At 42.1% G+C, this 23,572-nt stretch overlaps 1 protein-coding gene across 1 annotated transcript in view; it reads left to right on the forward strand.

The window, feature by feature from the left end:
- The window catches only part of CACNA1C (calcium voltage-gated channel subunit alpha1 C), a 1,013,247-nt gene that overhangs the window by 930,875 nt on the left and 58,800 nt on the right, over nt 1-23,572 (forward strand). Inside the window, exon 30 of the mRNA XM_044679095.1 lies at nt 11,380-11,463. Within this exon, the coding sequence (XP_044535030.1) occupies nt 11,380-11,463 (84 nt within the window). The remainder of the gene's footprint in view (nt 1-11,379; nt 11,464-23,572) is intronic.

Below are 23,572 nucleotides of genomic sequence, written 5' to 3' on the forward strand. Positions count from 1 at the left end.
CAGCATTTATTAAGTACCTAATATATACTAAGCACTATACTAGGCTCTGAGGAATAAAAACAATACCAAAAAAGTCCCTGCCCTAAGAGAATTTACATTTTACCTGGAGGAAACAACATTTATGCCAAAAAACAAATACATATGGATTTAGATGATATAGATATTGCTGATCTAGATATAGATAGTAATTTCAGGGGAAAATGGGGACTATTAAAGCTGGAAGAACTGGGAAAGGAACAAACACTTATTAAGTGCCAACTGTGTGCCAAGTACTTTAAAAATATTTTATTTGATCATCATAATAACACTGAGAGGTGGATGCTATTATTATCCCCATTTTACAGTTGAGGAAATTGAGATAGAAGGCAGTTAAGTGCCTTGCTCAAAGTCACACACTATAAGTGTCTGAGGCTAGATTTGAACTCAAGTCTTACCAAAGACCAGTGTACTACCTAGCTGCCTTCCATAGAAAGTAGCCTTAAAATGAGCTAAGGATTCCTAGTAGCTGAAGTGAGGCATGGGGAATAAGTAATCCTTGAAAAGGTACATGAGGGGCAGCTAGGTGGCTCAGTAGATAAAGAGCCAGACCTGGAGATGGGAGGATCTGGGTTCAAATCTGACCTCACACACTCCCTAATTGTGTGACCTTACTATCCGCTCTTTTGCCTTGAAACCAACATTTAGTATTAATTCTGAGAGAGAGAGAGAGAGAGAGAGAGAGAGAGAGAGAGAGAGAGAGAGAGAGAGAGAGAGAGAGAAAATAGCCTTAAAAATGAGCTAAGGATTCCTAGTAGCTGAAATAAGGCTAGTATAATACATTTAGTATTGATTCTAAGACAGACAGAGAGAGAGAGAGAGAGAGAGAGAGAGAGAGAGAGAGAGAGAGAGAGAGAGAGATTTAAGAAAAGGTACATGAGGCAGAAACAAAATGCTGTGTATGAGTAACATTGAATAAGTCATTTTGGCTGGAACATAAGAGTTCATGGAGGAAAGAAATGTGAAATCCAGCTGAAAAGTATAGAAGTTGAAGCAAGATTTTGATGGACTTCACAGGGAAATTTGTTTGGTTTTTTTATAGTGGCAACAATAGGGAACCTCGGTAGTCTCGAGCAGAGGGGTGGCATGGTCAAATGGAGCTTTAGAAATATCACTTTAGGAGGCGTGTGGACAATGGATTGGAGAAGAGAGCATTGACTCAAGGATTGAGAGACCGTTACAATGGTGATAGGCAAGAGATGATTAAGGACCTAACTAAAATGATATCTTAAGAGTAGAGAGAAGGAAACAGATATGGGAAGTGTGATGGACACAGAATTGACAAAGTATTGGAAATCATGGAGGGGAGAAGAACAAATCTGGTTAAAGGCTAGGATTTTGTGAACTTGAAAGGACAACAACAGAAACGGGGAAGTCTGAAAAAGGGGTGAGTTTAAGGAAAAAGAAAACACAATACATAGAAAAATGATACCCAGTTTGCCCTCTCATGGATTGTTGAGTGACTTTTTTCCTTGACCCAAATTTCACAAGTTTTGCCTATCAAGAAATAAAGTATCTTAGGGCAAAAAGGGCAAGACTTGCATTGAGCACTGCCCAAGCTATTATTCAGTGAGCATTAACTTGCTGTTACATCTCCTCTCAACTGTGTGTGTGTGTGTGTGTGTGTGTGTGTGTGTGTGTGTGTGTGTGTGTGTGTGAGAGAGAGAGTCTGTGTTCCTCAAGACATCAGTCTCACTGGTCTCCAGAGACCCATCAGCACACTCTAAAAGAAATAGGGAAAAAAGAGATTTGGAGATGGAAGGAAAGAGTGTAGAAGGATCAAATGTAGTGGCCCTCTCTCCCACCATCACAGACACAAACACACACACACACACACACACACACACACACACACACACTCACACACACACACACTCACACGCACACACACTCACATGCACACACACACGCTGCCTAGATTGGTGAGCCAGAATTACCGTGATTATTATTTATTTCTGGCCTGACAACAGGGTACCTGGTGCTTTCAGTGCAAGACTGACAGGCGTAAATGGTAATAGTAGGGGCTTTGTTAAGGAGGGGCCTGCCTATCACAGCTGCTGTACTCAGGGAATTTGCATATTGTTGTAACATTATGACAGGCTTCTTTCCTGCCTGGCTCTTGAAAGCTGGAGCATAACTATGAATGATTTTTTTTTAATTATGTGACTTAACAAAAAGCCGTGGTGTGGGAAGGGTAGGATTAGCTATTACATTTAATTATTTAATAGGTAAAATTATTCCCACCAGGAGAAAAGCCCAGTGGGATGGTGAATTCTGGTTTTCAGGAACAATCATGCGAACCCATGAATGGGCATAGAAAAATTCTGCCTGATTTGTAGATGGGGAATTTCCAAAAATCCATCAGACTTGTTCTGAGCAATCCAGACTGGCAGTAATGAAGGCACCCAGCCCCTTCAGAAAGCCCTAAGAAATAAAGGAAATGTTCAGATTGTGGCCCCTTAGAGGACCCTTCTATCCCACTGTGATTAGATTTCTGGTCAGTGATTCAGAGGCAGATAAGGACTTGGCTGGTACTAAAAAGTATCTAGCATGTCCTGCCATTAGCCCTTAAGTCTCAGAACCACCAACCGAGTAGGCTTTCCCTTCCTCTTCCTCAAAGACCTCTCAGACTTTGTGACCTCTGCAAGGTGGCTGCTGAGGTAGCACAGAGAAATTAGAGCCACCTTATTCCTTCACAGACTGTAAGTTCTTAATACACTGGCTCCAGGCTGAAGGACCCCAAGCCCATGGGAGATAGAGCTCCTTCGCCCAGGCTACAAGGCTACAAGGAAGCTCCTGGAGGCCTCTTTTTTAAAAAGTGTAAAATGAGATATAGAAAAGCTTCCTGCTTCCCTATGAAAATATGGGACCACTTGCATACTTTTCTTTTTCACTTTAAGATACCATTGTTAGATGGGGATATTTTTTGCCTGCCCCAATTCTCTATCATGCTCTTATTCCACAGGTTCTAGCCTCTTTCTGGGTTTGTCTTTGGTGATTCTTGATGGGGAAAAGGAGGGCAAGAGAAGGAAATGGAAGCTCAAGCTAAATCAAAGGCAAGAATGTAAACCATTCCTGTCACCTCAGCTTGCATATGCTTTCAGGTCAATCAAAGAGCTGAATTCTCCCCTGTTCCCTTTAAGAAACTTGAGCATCCTTCTATCAGTAGACAAGGATAGACTGGAAAAGAGGGAAAAGCAACACTATGTAGCACACCAACTGGCTGCTTCCTCCAATCCAGGACCCTTCATTCCCCACACACACATTTCAGTATTTCACTGCTCTCTGATAACTAGATATATCATGCGGTAAGAACTAACATAAATGTAGAAATCCCCACAATTCCCCTCTAGGCTCTCAGGAACCCTGGAATAGCTGCATGCTCCATTTATTCTTCCTCTATTAGATGCTACTAATTTCCATGATTACTGTTATGTCTAAGTGGCATCTTCTAATGTAATAGAATTTATATTATCTCTGCTTGTTGTCATTTACCATTGTCATGTTGATTTTCCATGGGATAAACCCTTCCCAGACATACAATGAGACATTGCCACTGCTGCCACTTCTCATTTGGCACCTCTTCCCTTCCCAGGCTCACTCAATTTAATTTTCCAGGGCCATGACATGAAAAGGAAGGAAACTGGTGAGGGATCCTGCTTCTGGAAAGCATCTTCAAAACTCCTTCATCCCTATCCTCTTTCAGCTGCATTCCTTCCCAAACACCTTATTCTATTCTCTTCAAAGAAGGGAAAACTTGTGGGTGGGAGGAGGAAAAAGGGTTGGCTCATAATAGTTATCTTCAGGCATTTAAAGGTTTCTCATGTGGAAGAGGATTTGAACTCAGTCTGCTTGGCCCCAGAACTAGGGATGGAATTAGGAAGAATAAATGGAAACTGCACAGATAAGACACTGGCTTGATGTAAGGGAAGAAGCTGTCCAAATATGGAATGAGCTTTCTCTTTCCAGTAGGTTCCTCATCACTGGATATCTTCAAGAGGAGGTTAAATTTTGTTGAGGATGTTGTAGAAAGGATTTCTGTTCAGATACAGTTTGGTCCAGACCTCCAAGGACCCTTCCAAGTTGGAAGTTCTATAATTTGACAACTATTTATAAGTGCCTACCATGTGCAAGGTACTGAATTAGGCTCAGGCAATAAAGGTTTTTTCTGAGAGCCAGCATATCCTAGAAGTTCATAATCATCTGCTTCCCACCCCCCTCCTCTTTTCTACCCTGCCTCTAGCTTATTCCTCTTTTTATCTTTTATGACTAATGTGTCTTTACTCTGTCTATGCCTGCAGGTTTACTTCAGAGACACTGAGACCTGACTGTCTGGTGAATTTCCCCAATTTCTTATTCTCTAACCCATGTTCCCATTTCTCTTCTTCTCTCAATTATTTGTTCCCCATCCAGCCATCCTATTTTATGCCTCCCATTTAGTATCCTTCTCCATCTTTAACCTTCATTGTTCCTCTTCCAATATCTCCACCTTCTTTCTTTCTTCCTTTCTTGTTCTTCTTGTTCTTCCTCTTCATCTTCTCCTTCTTCCTCTTCCTTTTCTCTGTATCTACCTGTCTGTTCACTCCTCTCTCTTTCTCTCTCTCCCTTTTCCCCTCTCACTCTCTCCTCTTCTTTGCTCTTCTCTTCTTGCTCTCATCTCTGGCCCCTCTCCTTCTACTATCTACATCTATCTACATGCTTTCCCAATTCTTTTCAATCTTTATCTGCATCTGCCCTTTTATTTTCATGCAGTCATTTCAAACTGTACTGCCTCTTTTCTTTGCTTCGGTTGTCTCGTTTTAGCAGTTGCACAAGGGCTTGGTTCCAACAGGAATCATCTGACTTCAATTCAGGTCTACCTATGCCCAACTAATGGATAATTACAGCTCCCCAGTGTGCCTTTATCTACTGGTTTCTTGCTTAGTATCACTTGAAAGGAGTAGTTTTTATGGTTAGATGGAACTAGATTGTTGGAAGAATTTTTACCAACATTCTAAACACCAGAGACATCAATCACCCAACAAAATTTTATAGCCATCGTCCCTATATATCTTCTCTGCTGGTGCTTTCCCATGTAAGTATATGAAAAGGAATAAAGTGAATAATCAGATAATGATTTCCCAAAATGAAAGAAGTCATAACTTGAAAATTGCCTAAGAATTAATAAAAAAATGTCTCAGAGGGTACATGAAAATGTATGCAAATACATCCAAGATGGCCTCATATCTATTTGAAAAAACCATTATGAGACTGTTGGGAAAATTCTAGCAGATAACACTACTGTGGGTACACCATGGGAATGAGAAGGAACTGCAGTTTCAACAGCAAAGATGTGTACTGAGAAATATGCAGATACCTCAGTATTCAAAGGATTCAGGTCATGACACCTCCTCCACTAAAAATGATCCTAGCCAATAGACAATCTTCAGGAGTATGGCAGAAAAATATGCCATCCTGCCACTAATTTGGTGATATGAAGGATTCTCAAACTGAGGCTAGTTCTCAGATAACAGATATAGGTCTCATTCTCTAAGCCTTTCAAAGAAAGTAAGATATGCTAAAAGTTTACATTCTCCTGGCATAGCCTTCCAGAAGCTTTAATCATCTCCAGACACTCTACAGTAAATTCCTAATGCAATCATCTAAGATACAGTAAACTCACAGCAGCCAACCCAGTTAATTATAAACCACTATATGCGAAGAGTTCTCTCACTTCTCTAATACCCCTGGCCAAAAGAATCCCAACTAATCTGATAACAGAATAGTGAGAGTAGCTGCTGAGGATTCTACAGTCATCTGTCCACTAGAACTAGAACCCACAGAGTCATGGATAAAGTTTAGCCACATAGCACCCCACCATCCATCCTTTCATCATCCTAATATTAACTTCATCATCCCCACCTCCCTCCATAATGGAACTGATCAAATTCCTTTCCAATCACTGCATATTACTGACCTTTGGGGAAAGGCAAGGAAGACGATGAAGAAGAATTAAACTGGGAACAAGGGCAGGAGGGTGGGCAGGGAGGGGGTTCTCTGTGTTTCATAACAGATCTCCTGGGTCTTTAAATCAGCAAGTCCCAAGTTAACCAACCCTCAATTATCTTTACTGATGGAAGATAATAAAAAAATGATTAACCTAAAAATCCTTTGGATTTGGATTTGGGAATGTGTTATACAATGTTTTTGTAATGGGTTTGTCTTAATAATGATGTTTTGCTCAAAATAAATTAATCTAAATTCTCTCAGTGTGTGGGTTCAGAAGGGGCAGAGAAGAAAAGAGGAAAAATTCTAGGGTCTTCTGACAGATGAGCAAAAACTGGCTAAAAAGTTGGGGGACCAGGGTGTTTAATGGTGTGGATGATTAAAACGTGGGTTTTATATGCCTGGAGCAGGACTTAAAGTATGATTCCCATGCAAAATAAAAAAAAAGACTTCTTGACTCCTGAGCATTGAGAGGAGAAAAGAGGTTGGAGAAAAGAAATGAATTTTCTCCCCAAATATCAGAACTGGGGTGGAGGTGGGTACTTGAGAGGAGTTAAAAGAAAGGGGAATGCATCCAAGAAATTCCTCAGCCATATTAGCTCTGTGAAGTGGAACAAAGAGAAGTCAAGTAAAGTTGAAACCAATGAAGTCCACAACATTCTCTTTTGTGGCACAATTTTTAGGTTTTAGTCTGAGGACCAGGCCCCGCTGGGGAAGGAAGGGAGGCCAATATAATTTGATTCTGAGGGGAAATAATTTTGTAAGGAAAGTATCTGTGATGCTTTCATGCTCCATGTCCCAAAAGAATACCTCTGACACCTCACTCTCCTATTTCTGTCCAGTGTTTCCAAGCAAAAAGGTATATTTGTCAGAGAAATTAGACTTTCCTGGGTTTCATATACTATCAAGGACCTCTACTGCCCAGGAACTGGGCAGAATAATTTAGGAGGTTGGCCAGGGGGCTCCCTGAGAGAGAAATTGAGAGAGAAACAACCAGAGAGCAGATGACCCTTGTGTCTGGGAGTAAGTGAGAAATGGAACAGAGACAAGAGAGATCTGGGTTGGCCTGAAGATCATTATGGTCAACTGACTAGGAAGATATGGGTGAAAATGGAATGGGTGTGGATGAAAAGGAGGTCATCAAGAAAAATGGCAACTTAAAGGGACACTGTCAACATTCCCATCTTACCCTTTACACTCCCTCTCACACCCCCCCACCACTTTCAAGCTGTGTTTATGAACTCCAAGAGGGCTGGGTCCAAAGAATCATGATGTTGTTTGATGAAAAACCTCAATGACTGGAAAAAATGATGAAGATACTTTCAGTAAAATGTCACTGGATGCCAACTGCTCAAGTATGCCTGGCACGAACCAGGAAAATCCAACCCAGGAGCTAGCCAGCTCCTGCCATTCCAAGAAACACAGCCTAGTGGGAATGGGGCAGGAGGGATTGCCTAAAGACAGTCCAGCCAAACAAAAGGAAAAAGAAGAGAAGACCATTGGCACATTTTAATTTGAGCTTCACAACTCTGAACCCCACTCCAAATCCAATGATAACAGTAACAACTGATGGTAAACCAGGATGTTGACAGAGTTCCTTTAAGTTTTCTCGGCTCTTCTGGCACGGGGCAGCTGTCTCATTAATCTTTCCTTGTTTGCCTGATTTTCAGCATCTCACCTTTGTCTCATCTCCCTCTCTTCCTCCCTCTCCCTCTTTCCCTCTTACAGTGATATGGCAGACCAGATCCCATCTCATCCGTTTTGTTTCAGGTCCCTATGATGGATGCAGAGACTCCAGTTCATTCCTCTTTTAACACTATGGTTCCCCTCCATACACATCCCTCAATCCCTCTCCCCCCTGCCCTTCAACCATGTGACCTTTCCTTACCAAGTGTTCTAGGTGGGATGCTGAATATTTCTGAGTTCTGATCTAGCTCCTGTTTTCCCATTCTTTTCTTGTCTTCCCTTTCCCCTCTAATAGAATCAGAGTTATCAGATTATAAAAATGAATGCGTGCATAGGATGGTGGAGTTTTACCAGGGTTCAGTCAAGAGCCTATTCTGCCCACAATGATGGCTTTTTTATACTGATGCATTTTGTAGTATTTTCATGTTTTTAAGCCCTTACCTTCTATCTTCAAAATCAATAGTATCAGTTCTAAGGCAGATGAGTGGTAAGGGCTAGGCAATGGCAGTTAAGTGACTTGCCCAGGGTCATACAATTATGAAGTATACACCTAGCTGCCCCCCTTAATAGTATTTTCAAAAATCCAATAATCTTAAAAGAAAAAAAAAGACCATCAGCACTAGTGAGTCTTCCTTTTCTATGTCTCCCCCTCCCACCACCATGAAATAAAAAGGCTCTTAATATTTTCCCCCAAATGAATCAGGAAAGGATTTGTTTTGTGTTTTCTGTTCTAGGTGTGTGAAAGAGAGAGTTCTCTCTATTTCAGAGGCTCTGGATTTTTCTGAGATGCTCCAGAGGGCCAGTAAGGAAGCCATGACACAATCTGACCTTCACCTAACCCCTGTCCCCATCAACCTCTGCTCCACCATCTGGCTCTTCCCAAACCCCTTTGGAGGCTGTGCTACTTCCCCTTGGCAGAACAGCCTGGGAATTGAGGCTCACCCTTTCCCCATGACCTGACTTTCCACATTAAGAATAGCAGCCGCCTAGGACAACATGTCTTTCATTCCCTCTGGAAACAGGGCACAGCTGGGAAGTTAGGAGGTCAAAGGAGCTAGATATAGCCAGGAAGAGATAAAAGAACCCAAGTTCTTGCCTTATGAAAATGCATATACATATATAACAAATATATACGATATATATATATGCATATTTATTAAAAGACTGAGGAAGTGGGGGGAAATATTCTGTTGTAAAGAGAACTTGTGAATCGGACTCCTGGGTTTCATTTTACCCAAAGGATCTCTAATGCCTAGCACCTGCTGCTTTAAGAGGTTGGTCAAGTGGCCCCCATGATCAGCCTAAGGAGTGGGATGGAAAGAGTGTGTCCTTTACCATATAAGACACCTCAAAGAGCTAACGTAAAACCCACATGGGAATGTTGCCTACAAGGCTTAGAAACTCAAGTTAGAAAGAAGCAGCCCTTTCCCTCAACCCAACTGCAACTATCCTAGGGGACATCTGGGTATTTCCCTGATGGCTTGCTGCCACACATCTGAGATAAACAAGGGAAAATGAAGAGCGCAGCATGAAGCCTCTGACCCTACCCCTCAGTAGCATCACATCCTCCATCCCTAATCCTAGAATTCCCACCCATAGGAGCTCTGCCCAACAGCTTTCAAAGGGGACAAGGGGAAAACTTAGAGGGTGCAGAAACTCAACACATGCATTCCTTCAGTAACATAAAAGAAGATAAGAGGACCAGGGGCCTGGTAAAGAGCAGGAAAGAAGTTTGGGCTCTAAATAGCTGTGGGGAGCTTCCTTCCTTCCTCCCTCTATACCATAAAAAAAAATCTCCAACTTGTCTGCACAGCCTCCTCCCTAAGGAATTCCTTCCCCTTTCTCCTTTCCTAGACAGACAAGTCACTCTCTGGCTTGCCTTCTGCAAACTGTTATACTTCCCCTTAAGAAGTCCAAATAAACTTCCCAGTGTTCATCTCCCAAAGGCCTCCCAAGCATGGACCCCATAGGCATGCATGCAGCAGTGGTCAGGTGTATTCTGGCACACCCTTGAGGAGCATTCCCATTTGGCCACTGGGGAATGACAAAGGGGATTTCATCCCCCTCCATGTGCTGGCACATCTCACACATGCTCAGTGCATACTTATGATGGGATCCCAAATCCTATAGGTTAGACTAGAGTCTCTCGGAGGTCCCTTCCGAGTCTGAGGTTCTCTCCCTCTGCCATGGTGGAAACTAATTCTCAAGTCCAGACAGTTGATTTTGTCTTAATTAGTTTCACTATTTTCATTCATTCCATGAATTTCAAAGTTGATTTGTGGACGCTAATAGTCCTGCTATCACCTAGAGTCCCAAGCATTAAGCCTGCTGGTTGTGGCTCTTGGGAGTATCCTTCTGGATGCCATCTTGAAGGCACAAAGGGGAAAATTATAGAAATCATAGTGCTGTAGGTGGTACCTGTCAATTGCAGAAAATGGGAAAGACCCAGGTACCTGAGGGAAAGCCATCAGTTTATAGCTTTGGGGGTAGAGTTTTAGGACAATGGAACCACCTTCCCGTAGTTGAAAGGCTGTCCCCATATCCACGGGTGTCATCTGGAGACATGGAGAGGTCCCCTTTTTCTCTAGGTCTAAAATATAAGACCTATGTTCAAATTCATGTGCTGTGTAGTGCCAACTCAGACAAAATTCTTGGGTAGGTGAATTTGTTTTAAGCATCTTCAGCTTCCCTCCTCCCTTTTCTGTGCCTTTTTCCTCCTTATTTACCCTCCTCTTTCCCTTCACCATCTCCAGAAGTCCAATAAACTGCTCTTTCCCTCACCTTTATCCCTAAGGAAACCTAGTCTCTGGAAAGAATCTGATAAATGCATTCACACTGAGGTGTTTAATATGGTACCGCTCCCCGGGGATCAATATCTCACTGTGAAAGTCCAGGCACCAACAGATACTGGGTGGGCCGTGGGAATAAGGGTATCAGTCCTGAAATAATACCCGCACTCTGCCTACAAATGAACCCAACTGGAACTATTCCTTTCAATAGCAAAGTATGTGAAGGCTGGGACAGAGATTCAGTTCACTTAGGTTTGATGTGAATAGGGTCTGGCTCATTATGAATGGGTTTTTTTTCCCATCTGTTCCATGTATTTTTTCAATCTGCCTCAGAACTAAGTAGACTAGATATCCCATTTGGGTACAGCCATCTTGGTTTTCGGTGCTTCTCTTAACCTCTAGCATCATCCATTTGGGCCACAGCCCCATCGATCATGATTGGCCATTCCCTTTCTCTGCAGCCTCTAATATGGACCCTGATAACCACCAAGAACTGGATTAAGGGTGGGTAGGGTGAAGGCCAGGGAGATGCTAAACTGAGTGGAGAATAGAGACCAGTCATATCTCAACTTAAACTTTCCCCTCCCATTCCCTTAATTCCCAAGCACAGAATATTTTAAAAAGAAGTCAGCTGTCTTTCTCCTGCCCTAGGTGGGATGTCTGGGATTAGGTGGGATGACCAGGAAGAGGCAGGGACAGAGGGCTCAGACTAGACACCCCACCACCACCCTTTCCCCTACACTCATGCTCTTGGCCATACAGTGTTGAGGTATGAAACTCCAGCAGCCTGCCTGGACGGTGATGCTAATGGTGATGTTGCACTGTTTTTGTCTGTCTAACATTCCTTTTTAATCCCCATCCTGCCTGCCCCTCCCTTATGTAGGGTTACTTTAGTGATCCTTGGAATGTTTTTGACTTCCTGATCGTAATTGGAAGCATTATTGACGTCATTCTCAGTGAGACTAATGTGAGTATTACTCTACCCTTCCCAGGATACCTCCTTCCCCTTTTCTTCTGTTTCCTTTCTCTCTCTCTCTCTCTCTGTCTCTCTCTCTTTTTCTCTCTCTCTTTTTATTTCTTGTTCCCCTCACTCCCACCCTCTAGTCATTGCTTTTGTTGAACCTGCCGCCGTACTTCTCCTGGGGGAAAAAAGCAGGAATTTCTCCTCCTTTTTTTCCTCCCACATGTCCCAGCTCTGTCCTGCTGTGATGGGCCCCAAGTGCACAGAAATGAGTTGGAAGGGAGCAGGTGGACTCCCTTCCCAACAGCCCGAAGGGGCCTACACATCTGAGTGTATGTAACCATTGAACTAACCCACCTTTTGTCAATCCTCTCCGCCTGCCCTTCGAACCGAACGTGACACAGGTTTCAGCTGCCAGACTTATAGAGTGGTTTAAAAAATGAAAAAGAAAAAGGTGATTGGAGATGCCCACCGTAACCTCTTTCTTTTCTTATTTTTTTCTCTTCTCTCCCTTTCATGCTTTTTTTTTATTTTTTTTATTTTCTTTTCTTCCTTTGTTGTTGGTTTGTTTTGTTGGTTTGTTTTTTTTTCTCTTCTCTTTTTTTCTCCTGGGCTTCCCTGCCACATGCAGCACTATTTCTGTGATGCATGGAATACATTTGACGCCTTGATTGTTGTGGGTAGCATTGTTGATATAGCAATCACCGAGGTAAACGTAAGTAAATGGCGTCTGTACCTAACTGTCCGTGCCTGCTCTAACACTCATTTGTCTTTAGCAATTCTTCCTCCCCTTCCCCCGTCCTTTGTTCTTTTTTATTATTTTTAAGGGGGTTTGGTTTGTTTGGGTTTTGTTTTTGTTGCGGTTCATTTAAATGATTCTTTTTTGTTATTGCTTTTTCATTTGATTCTTTTTCCCCTTTATTTGGGAATGAGTTCAGATTTTTCTCCCCTTTCCTTTTTTTTGTTTTTTAACTGTTGCATCTTTTCCTTTCCTCTGCCCCCTTCATAATCAGCCTGGCATGAATCAAAACTGTATGGCAGGAAGCAGCCAGAGGCATGTGGAATGAGAAAGAGGTGGGAGTTTTTCCAACTGCTGGGCACTTGCTGGGACACGAATCTGTATCCAACCTGACCCTCTTTTAGAGGAGGGCCAGGACTGCCTGGGCATCCCAACCCTTTCCGCCCCACAGCCTGCTGAGCATCAACTCTTTCGAGGTGGGCCGTGTAAGGAATGGAAGCTGGAATCCTCACTTCCCTTAGCTTTCCATAAGCCAAGGAGCATCCTGAATAGGATCCCCCTTAATTTACGCTCCAGCAGCCTCTGAAGTGGAAGGCTTGTCTGGCTCCTCCTTCTGGAACCCTCCCTCAAGTTGGGGAGCCTTGATCCTCTGTCCTCTGGATGAACTGATGATTTGAGTGGTCAGATCTCCGTTGGGTCTATCTGTAGAGCCTCAATAAAGCCATGGGGCTCTGACCGTAAAACCAAGCAGCTGGTTCCCTGGCACTTTTCACAGCTCTGCCCCATTCACCTTCCTCAGATGGAAGACAAGCCTGGCACCCTGTACTCTGTGGCCTTCTGCCGCATCCCCTCTAAAGAGTTCCCTCCTACTATACAGTTCCTATCAACTTCCGCACATGTCTCTTTGTTACCTGGCATGTTTAAATCTTCTCTCTTTATAGGCAAGTCTTTCTTAACGTGTGTTTTTTTGGTTATGATTTTTCTGGAACTAAGAATCTTAATAATGTATGTACACTCCTCTGATCTGAGTGACTGAATAACAGCATTAAGCAGTAGCTATAGAATAAGTTTTGATCTAAGAGGTTGAAAACTCCCCCACCCATCCTGTCCAATCCCTACTATCTCCCAAACTTCTACTGTATTATTTGCTTCCCATGCTCCCAGCCATGTTGAAAAACAAAAAATAGCTGCCTTGTTTCCCTGCCTACAAGCTCTGTTCCATCTCTAACAAGTAAACTTTGGAAGGAGCAGGAAGGTCCTCCAATACCTGCTCCCCTTTGACCTTTCCTCTCCTACCTACGTTGCCTTCCCCTCCCCGTCCCACCTCAGTGGTGTCTCCTCTCTTAACAGCCGTGATAGTTCTTTGAGGAGTCAACCCTGCCCTCCAGAGCAGTCTGTCTCTAGAGATTCCTATGTGTCTTGTCCTCCGTGTGTGTATGTGTGTGCGCACATGTGTGTGGACATGTGCATGTATCACTTCATCTTGTTCCTTTGAATGTAGATGCTCAGATAATTTTAGAATTCATCCTCTACCCTACCCAATTTCTTGCCCACCATCATCACTTTTATCTGCTGGAGAATCCCGAGTTCTACTTAAAGACCCTGGAGCCCTCAGATTCTCCACTATTTACATCTCTATTTGGTATCTCTAGCTCTTTGGTAGCTACAGCCAGTTTAGTAATGGCCCTAGAGATGTTATTCTAATCCTAACAGTAGCCTTCTACAATGACCCATTAGCCTATTGCAGCTACAACTTCTTGCTTAAATTGTGATGAGCAATTGAGATTGGGGGAATGAGGGGAGGGGATTGCAGAATGTTGGGAATACTGGTTTTACATATATATGCATATATATGTATATATATGCATATATATGTATATGTATATGCATATATGTGTATATGTGTGTGTATATATATATATATATATATATATATATATAGGCACATAGGTGGCATTGCCTATTCCAGTATGGAAACTGGGCCTATTTACCAAGTATTTACTTGGGCTGCTATGTATCCCCAACTCCTAACTATGAACTCTAGGGAGAAAACCCCTGGGGTGGACCCTTTCTGTCAAATATCTAGGGCTTGTCCCTGTTCTGTAGAGAAAAGAAAGGAATCCTATGTCTGGCTATGTCCACATGGCTGGCAAGTAGGGCTTGTCTAAATTCATCCAGAGAAAGGACCATATCTTAAGCTTCTTTTAAGCATCTGGGATGGTGCTGGGCACAGCAGAGATGTTTAAGTAATCAAGATGACAGTGATGAGGACTAGTTCAGATAGTGGAGGAAGAGGCGATTTGACCCTGAGCGTCTCAGTGTTTTTTGAATGTGTGTATTCCAGTGCCAGTCACTCAGTGAACAAGTGTACACAGACCACCTACCGTGTGCAAATATCCCTAGGCTTCTTCATATACAAAGATAACATAAGTCCCTTGAAGAGAGGGAGCATCTTCGTTTTTGTCTTTGTATCTCCAGTACCTGGCCCTTGCTAGTTGCTTATTAAATGGTTTATTGAACTGCAATAGAAAGAGCAAATGGAACCCCTGCCTTCAAAAAAATCTTTTAACAACACTGAGACAAACATGGGAAAAAATTCAGAGATATAAAAATTGGCAGAGAAACAAATGTCTTTGGCATGGCTGGGAGAGTACAAAGACAAGTCCCCAGAATTTAAAGTATCTAACTGCCAAGAAGATCCTTAGCAATGGAACTCCAAGACCTTGAAATGTCACTGAGAATCACATATCACTTCAAGGTTGATCAAGAGCTTTTCTTAGAACATGTCAGGTCATAAAAGTATTATTATCCCCATTTTATAGGTAAGGAAACAGACTCAAAGAGACTTGCCCACAATCGCACAGACACAGTGTCAAGGCTGGGATTTGAACTCATCTCCAGACTCAATCCCAGATTCCTTTCCTACTCCAAGCTGCTTATCATGGGCCCATTGTTCATAATCAGTAAGATAAGCAGCACTGCCCATTCTCCCATTCCCCTCCTTAATGTATATGTTTAAAAATAAATAAATAACCACCTCTGAAGTTAGAGGGAGAGCTACAAAATTGTGTTTGTTAAAGGTTTAGGGATGTTAGAGTTACAGAACACAAGTGACTCACCCACAATCCCATTCCTATCTATCCATTATTCTTATCCAACCCTTCCTAAGGCTCTGGACAGATGGATGAAGGGAAAGAAGAAATCAGTGGGTGCTCTATCTTTGTGGACTTATCTCTCTATAAATATGAGTGAGACTGAAGGAACAAGCAAAAGTTAACTCCAGAATGGTTCAATCTATGACCATGATCTGCAACTAAGCACCTCTACTACATAAGAGTATCCTTCCTACCCCCAACCCAATTCCATGGCTGTCTTCCCTCATCCTTTTCCTTTGCATATCCATTACTCCAAGTACAAAAGCTCCTTCCACTCCATGCTCAAGACCTCTTGTAGTTTCCATTTAGATTGTCCTACAGAATGCCCTTATCCACTCAACAGATCAAAAGCCTGGGTTCCATATAGTAATTCTGATTTCACTCTTGGAGTTCCAGTTGCCACACGATTAGTCCCACATATCAGATAAGTTGGACTGCCACTACTTTCATGTCAGGCCTCACTCAAAAATCTAGGTTTGTCTCCCAGAAATAGTCCTCTTAAGACCTTCGAGACAATGTGTAAAATCAAGGCAAGAATCAAGTCCCCAGCTCGCTCCTTACATTCCCTTCTTCCCCCTGAATCTGTAATTATATTTTTTCAGGGGCAATACTCAAAGAATTTAGCCTGGTGACTGAATGAAAGTGCTCAAGATTCCCAAAGCACTCACCTTGGATCCTCACTTATAATTTATTTATGTGCTGCAAGTGAGTGGTAGGATTTAGAGGTTGTAAAGGAGAGCAGAAGCTGGTACAGACCTGGATGCTTCTTAGGGAAAGAGCATTATTAGACTTGGAGTCAGGGGACCTGGATCCTAGAAATTATGGAGCGATAAAGTGCTAGATTTCAAGTCAGAAGACACAAGTTACAGTTCTATTAGGGAGTATCTCTTGTGGTCTTGGACAGGTTTCTTAAATCTCTTGGGGCCTCAGTTTCATCTATAAAATGAAGAAGTTTGACTAGATGACCTTTGAGGTCCCTTCCCACCCCTATTCTATGATTATCTGAACTCTTCCAGTCATGCCACAAATACAATCCCATATGTTGTGTGTTCTAATTCAATTCAACAAAGATTTATGAAGCACCTACTATGCGTTAAGTAGTATGGTAGATGCTTGTATTCATAGGTACAAACTTTACATATGGCATCGTTACTCTACCTAGGAAGCTCAGTTAGCTAGGGTGATACCACACAAACTCAGATGACTATAACACACAATATTATATAATAATTTCATAAGCAAGTTATGCTTGTTGTTTTCTTCTTTTTGATTTGTATCCCCATGACTTAGCACAGTGATTTATACAAAATAAGCATTTAATTTGTCTTTCATTCATTCTTCACTGGGAGGGAATCAGGAGAGGACACATTCCAGAGCATTTAGCATCACAACCTGACCTAAGAAATATCGGTTTTTTCCTACCCTCAATGTCTTCCTGATCTAGACGCAGCCTCTAAGACGCCTTCCAACTCTCAATCTTTGACTTTGACTACAAGCATCACATGTTCCAAATGTTCCAAAGCTAGTATTTTCCAGTTAAGATTCTATAACAGTATATATAAGAATGGGACATGGGGAGCATATTTCTCCTCTCCCACCAAATAAGGGGAAAGAGATAAGCCACTATTTCAGGCCCTGGAGCAGGGATTCCATCAAGATAGGGTCAAGGGTTCTAGGGTTAAGAGCAAGAAGGGAGTTGAGGATTTCAGGGCTCCCTTCCAATACTTTGTTTTGTTAAGACCATTAAAACCTTGATAAGGATTCATCAACTAAAAGAAGGGGAAGAGATTCCAGATGTAAACTTGAACAACTTGGCCTCCACCTCTCCAGCTCAGGACATTTAGTACAAGTGCCCCAGAAAAATCAAGTTGCTTGTCCAAAGTCTAGAGAGGACACTTCTCAGTCCTTGCCTCATTCCCCCAAGCATCTTTCTTTTTAATGAGCTTCACCCGAACCTGTCTGGATTTCTGTCCTCGGTTACCACCAGTTGTATCTAACCAGAGAAGTAAAATGCAGATTTTTATGTCCTGGAATCAAATAAAGAGCCTCTCAGATGTTTTCTAAAGACTTTCAATGATGATAACAATGGGAAACAAAGGATTCACTTAAATTCTACAGAAAAAGCTGTAGTTAGAATTGAGACAGATCATCTGTCAGGTGAAAAGAAGGTTTCAAATTACCTTGGATATGTCATCACATTAATTAGGATGGGTCAAATTGTTGCCAATTAAATGGGAAAGGCAACATAATGGAGTAGAAAGAGCATTGACCTAAGAGTAGGAAACATGTTCCAGTCTCAATTCTGCTACCCTCTCTGACCATGGTCACCTTCCTTGGCCTTGGTTTTCTCTTTTCTAAATGAAAGGAGTGGGGGCAGCTGGGTGGCTCAGAGAGCCAGGGCCAGAAACGGGAGGTCAATAGGTTCAAACCTGGCCTCAGACACTTCCTAGCTGTGTGACCCTGGGCAAGTCACTTAACCCCCATTGCCTAGCCCTTACCACTCTCCTGCCTTAGAACCAATACACAGTATTAACTCCAAGATGGAAGGCAAGGGTTTAAAAAAGAAATGAAATGAAATGAAATGAAATGAGTCAGATCTGTAAAGATCTAAGGTCCCTTCCAGCTCTAACAATCTAAGACTGTTTAGACCAGGACAAGTCTACTGCTAAAGCTAGGAAAGGAGCAGTAATGAGAGGGAAGGAAGACCAGTTCTGTCTAAGCCAAGAATTCCTAAATTATCACAGTGGGGAAGAAATAGAAGTTTGTGGGAAACTCCTTAGGAGTAGAGTACTGATGGACCTAAAGTAAGCATTTATTAGGGGGAAATTGCCTGCTTGATTTAGACTTTCTCACTAAGGCTCGGAAAGATTAAGTGACCTACCAGAACTTTCTTAATCTTTTGCCACATGTTCTGAGACACAATTACTTAATCTCTCAGTGTTTATTTACCCTGCTATTTTTCAGCCAGAAAAAAAATCAATGCTCTTGAGGGCGTCCAAACAATAGGTGTCCCATGAACACAGGATCCATTTCTCTAACATCTGGCACTTGGCTACGACAAATAAGGGAAGCATTCTGGTTATCCATAGCCCTATTGATGTGCCTGGTACATCTGTTGTTTGGGAAAGAAAATAGGAGGAAGCCAAGGAGAAAACTGCATGTCAGAAAAGAAACAGGTGTAGCTGTCAGAAGATATTCTCCAAAAGAGAAGACCATACCCATCAAATTCTGCAGAAAGAGCCCTTTATTCTATCTCCAGTCCCTGGAGTCAGCTCCACATTTCTGACCTAGATGAGCAGGAACTACCTCCTTGACCAGTTTTCCCCACTACCTTTGCTGTCTGATCTCTTATATAAATACACACAGAAAAGAATGAAGTTTGGTCCCTGCCCTGGGCATCTGCTTCTGGAATGATGGAAGAAAGACATCCTGAGTCAGAGAAAGAGATGTTGGCAGCATCCACCCACTGAGAATTGAGTCAGAGAGGGCAATCAACACAGCCCCAGCGTGAGGGCCCTTCCTTCCTCCTGGAGAGGGATCTGAAGAGAGGGGAAGAGCCTCTACTAGCCCTGACTTTATCTTCCTTGGCGGCCAAAGCTGCTGCAAGGGGAAAAATCGAGCAATTGAATTCATCTTCGGTTTGAGGGCTAGAGTGTTAGTGGAGTGGGTGAGATTAGAAAGTGTGAGTAGTTTATGTTATAGAATCATAGGACCTTTTGTGCATAAACCTTAGAGACTGTAATCAAACCCTCTTATTTTATAGCTAAGAAAATGGAGCCGGAAGAAATAATGGAGCTTGACCAAGAGCCTGTAGATTAGTGGCAGAGCTAGGACTCTGACCCCTAACTCTCAAGTCTAGTAGCCTTCCCCCCATTTTCACTGGTCTTTTTTTCACATGCCATTGGGTTTGGGTTTGTATGAACTACAGAGAATAGAAAGAATTTGCTTAGCTAAGGAAGTTAGTCATGAGTCAAGGCAGACAAGGCCAATCCATGGAAAATAATGAACAAGGAAACTCTTACTTTTGAAACCCCTTCTCAGCCCCTATGCACTCTTTTCTTAGTGTTCTTTTTATTGCCAATGTCTATCTCAGAGGAAAATAACATATCCCTATAAGCAAATGATTTCTATTTAAGAGTTACATATTAGCATGATGAAATCTAAACTGATGATAAATGGTAATCTGGCAATCGGGTTTAATCCAATTTGTGTAACTGTTCAAATTTTGGATGCTTATACAGGCAGCTTCTTAGAAAGTTGAATCTTGGGCAGCTGGGTAGCTCAGTGGATTAAGAGCCAGGCCTAGAGATGGGAGGTCCTAGGTTCAAATCCGGCCTCAGACACTTCCCAGCTGTGTGACCCTGGGCAAGTCACTTGACCCCCAATTGCCCACCCTTACCACTCTTCCACCTAGGAGCCAATACACAGAAATTAAGAGTTAAAGAAAAAGAAAGAAAGAAAGTTGAATCTCTAGACTTGTTTTGGCAAATGTATACAAAATCATTAATTCCTCTTTAAGGGTCTTTAACATTTATGTAAGTGAAAGAGATCAGTTTGATCTAGTGCTAATATTATTCTTAATAGAGTTTTATCAGTGCAAAAAAATGTAATAAACTTGTTCATATTAAGGAGATTCGTGATAATACAGAATCTTCCAAAAGTCTTATTGCAGTTTAAAGCTATTAAAGAATCTTATTAGCTATTAAAGATATTGTTGCACTATGACTTTTGGGACATCCCATATATTATTTGGTTTAGATATATTTGCATTTTTTCCCTTAAAACCCTTACCTTCCATCTTAGAATCAATACTGTATATTGGTTCTAAATAAGAAGAGTGGGAAGGGCTGGGCTAGGCAGTGGGGATAAATGACTCACCCAGGGTCACACAGTTAAGACGTGTTTGAGGCCAGATTTGAACCTAGGACCTCTAGTCTCTAGGCCTGGCTCTCAATCCACTAAGCCGCCCAGCTACCCCCAATATATTTGCATTTTGTTTTATTTATTTGTTTGTTTATTTTTTTTAAACCTTACCTTCCATCTTAGAATTAATACTGTATATTGGTTCTAAGGCAGAAGAGTGATAAGGGCTGGATAATAAGGGTTAGGTGACTTGCCCAGGGTCACATAGCTAGGAAGTGTCTGAGGCCAAATTTGAGCTCAGGACCTCCCTTCCCTGAGCCTGGCTCTCAATCCACTGAGCCACCCAGCTGCCCCCATATTTGCATTTTAAAAGAAAGAACAAAGCCCAATCTAAAGAGAGAATTAAAGTACCTGGCTAGGAAAGATATTTGAGGACAAAAGAGCTCTTCTGACTTCCTCAAGTCATGCCTTGTAGGAATAACATAAGACTGTACTGGAAAATACTGCCAAATACTGGAATATATTGAAATCTCCCCAAAGTACAATTGGGCTTTTGTTTAGTGGTACTTCTCCAGAAAATAACTGAGAAAGCAAAATAGCCTAGCTGCAAACTTCTAGTTATTCCCTATTCCATAACTGCATCCTTATTGAAGTCGGGCTGTAGGGGCTTCAATGGCTTAGGATGGTAGGAGAAAATGTAAAAATGTGGAAATGTGGTATGGTTTACCTTCATCACCATCACTACCACCACATCCCCGTTAGCTGCCAGATCATGGAAGAGCATTTCCCAGTGCCACAAGCCAGTGCAGAATCTCATGGGCTGCTGGGGTAGCCTATAATTCTTGGCAAGGCTTAAGGCAAGAAAATTACTTTAGGATTCTAGATTTCCACAGAGTATAGCAGATAGAGAAGTAAGAGTCAGGAACAAGTCCTAAATATGAAGGAGGAAGCCAGGTGCTCTCCTCTGCCCCTCTGTCCCTTCCTAGTCTTGGCCCCATGTTCCTCATACCATAATGTGGAGAAAGGATATATGGAACCACTAGACTCCTATAAGGGTTCTTGGGCAGTATAGCAAAAGTCTGCTTGGGGGACTGAGGAAAGGAGGATCTGAAGTATTATCCCAAGTGAGAAGGGATCAATAAATCTAAGCTTATTAAAGGCCAATACAAGGAAATCAAAATAGGCCAAATAAATGACAAGGAGTCTTCTCCAAGTCCTTGGCTTTAGAAAGAGATCTTCTCTCTGCCTTTGATCCCAAATTCACAAGGCTCCCTCGGTTTTTGAGGACATCCTAAATTTAATTTTTAACTCACTAGCACCTCCATTCCCACTTTCATCCCTAGACAAGTTCCCTTCCCTCCTTCATCACACACGTGTGTGAGCACGTGTGCGTCCACGCACACTTTCTCCTACCTTCGCAGCTTTGCAGAATTCTGCCACAAAGAAAACAGTGACAGAAGGAGACCCAGTGTTTAATCTAGCTATACAATCATTTGTCTGTGTTCATCTATCCATGGATCAGGACCTGTTCAGCAGGCTGGGTTTGTGTTGATCTATATGTCAGAAAACCGTCAGAGCCAAAAGATTTAAGTAGTTTACCTGAGAAGACATAAGCACTAAGAACATTAGCAGAGAAAGGTTGTCAGTGTCTCTCTGCCTCCCCCAAGTGCCTAATGTTAAGCCAAATACCGATAACCGATTGTAGAGAGATGAAAAAGCACGGCCATTTCCTTTGATATTCCATAAACCCATGTCTTTATTGATAGTGTTCTGGGATTACTTATATTTTTGGAGATACAGCTCTCTATCTATAGTTCTCACCATCCCTGTAACTAATTCTTTCTTGAATCCCCAATTATTGATCTTGTTAGTGGTACTGACAAACACGTTTTGTTTATCTGTTCCATATGGATTTTCTGAGCTGTTTTTTCATGATCTGGGTGCTATTCCTCTTCCGTAAGAGAACAAAAAACATACCACCGCAATTTTATAACAAATCTTGTTTACCTACATGTTTCCTTAGCAAACTGTAGAGCTCGTCCCACCTTAAAGAGCCCATCCTATTGCAAGGAGAGGTACGGGGTGACCCTTGAAGCTTCACCTATTTCCATCCATTTGAGCCAGCAACTGTGCAGCTGATAACAGGCTAGATAGACATGCCAGGCTTCAACATTTCAGGACATAAAGAAAGGACAGGGTAGGGAGACATCATCACTGAAAAGCTACCAGAAATTCTAGTTTTTCTCAATAGTCTCTTCAGAAGACAATAACCCGAGTAGATTATCTACCAAAGGGATGTTATAGTGATCTGGATACCAATATCAAAGGACACCTGAGAAGGACTCCTCTCCTTCTGCCCATGATTTTCATCAAAGAGGTATGTGAAAAAGCCGAGAACACTTATAATGGAAGCATAACAACAATTTAGGAAGGAGAACTATGGGAATTGTAAGCTGCCTCTTTCTGACCTTCTACTTTCCCACTGTTATTGTTTTTATCCTGTTTTCCTTACTTCCCTTCTATCCCTTTATCCTTCTTCCATTTCTTTTTACTGCTGGCTGCTGGTACTTTCTCTATCTCCTTATTCCCCAATCAAAATCAAATTGTTTGTCCTAAAGTATTTTGCTTTGTTTCCTAATGCTTCGAGAGCGTTTGACCTTTTTCTTAATGCTCTAGGCTAAGCAATCCTGAACCTGTTTCCAAGTACCTTCTTCCCTAGTGATGATTGAGTGTTGCGTAATGGTTTCTGACTATCAAACTTAAGATGCTGCCAGTCCTCTTCCTCTCTTCCCTTGTCTCCAAACAGGATTAACTTGAGTTTGTCTCTAACAACTCTAAATACCTTTATCGGAGACCACTACATATCCTGAACTATATGACCACTTCTCTCATGCTAATTAGGCAAGTAGAAGCCTTCCAGGAGCAGCAGAGGCAAAGTCTTTGAGGAGTTCCAGCCACACCATTGGGGCCTGACAAAATCGATGATCTAGGGACCAGATCCAAGATGGCAGCTTAGTAGCAGGGAAAACTGAAATGGCTCTGACAGTCCTTCCAAAACATTCTTTAGAAAGCACCTCAGAATGACAGAAGTCAAAAACCAACAGCATGACAGAGTAAGCAGGCTCAGCTGTTGAACAGAACTGATGGTCCACAAAGTAATTCAGAGAGTTCAGTTAGGGGACTAGTGAGAGGCTACCTAAAGCTGTACCCCTCTTTTTATTATGCTTTTCCAGAGGAAGTACATAATCCATATTCTTTTACTTGTGTCTCACTATCTCAAAAGGCCTCACATGTCCAGACTTCATCCTGCCTTTTGTCACTGTGGACCAACAGGGTCACAGAAACACAGAACCAACAA

This window comes from Gracilinanus agilis, chromosome 5 (genome assembly GCF_016433145.1).
Source record: "Gracilinanus agilis isolate LMUSP501 chromosome 5, AgileGrace, whole genome shotgun sequence".
NCBI classification, from domain to species: Eukaryota; Metazoa; Chordata; class Mammalia; order Didelphimorphia; family Didelphidae; genus Gracilinanus; species Gracilinanus agilis.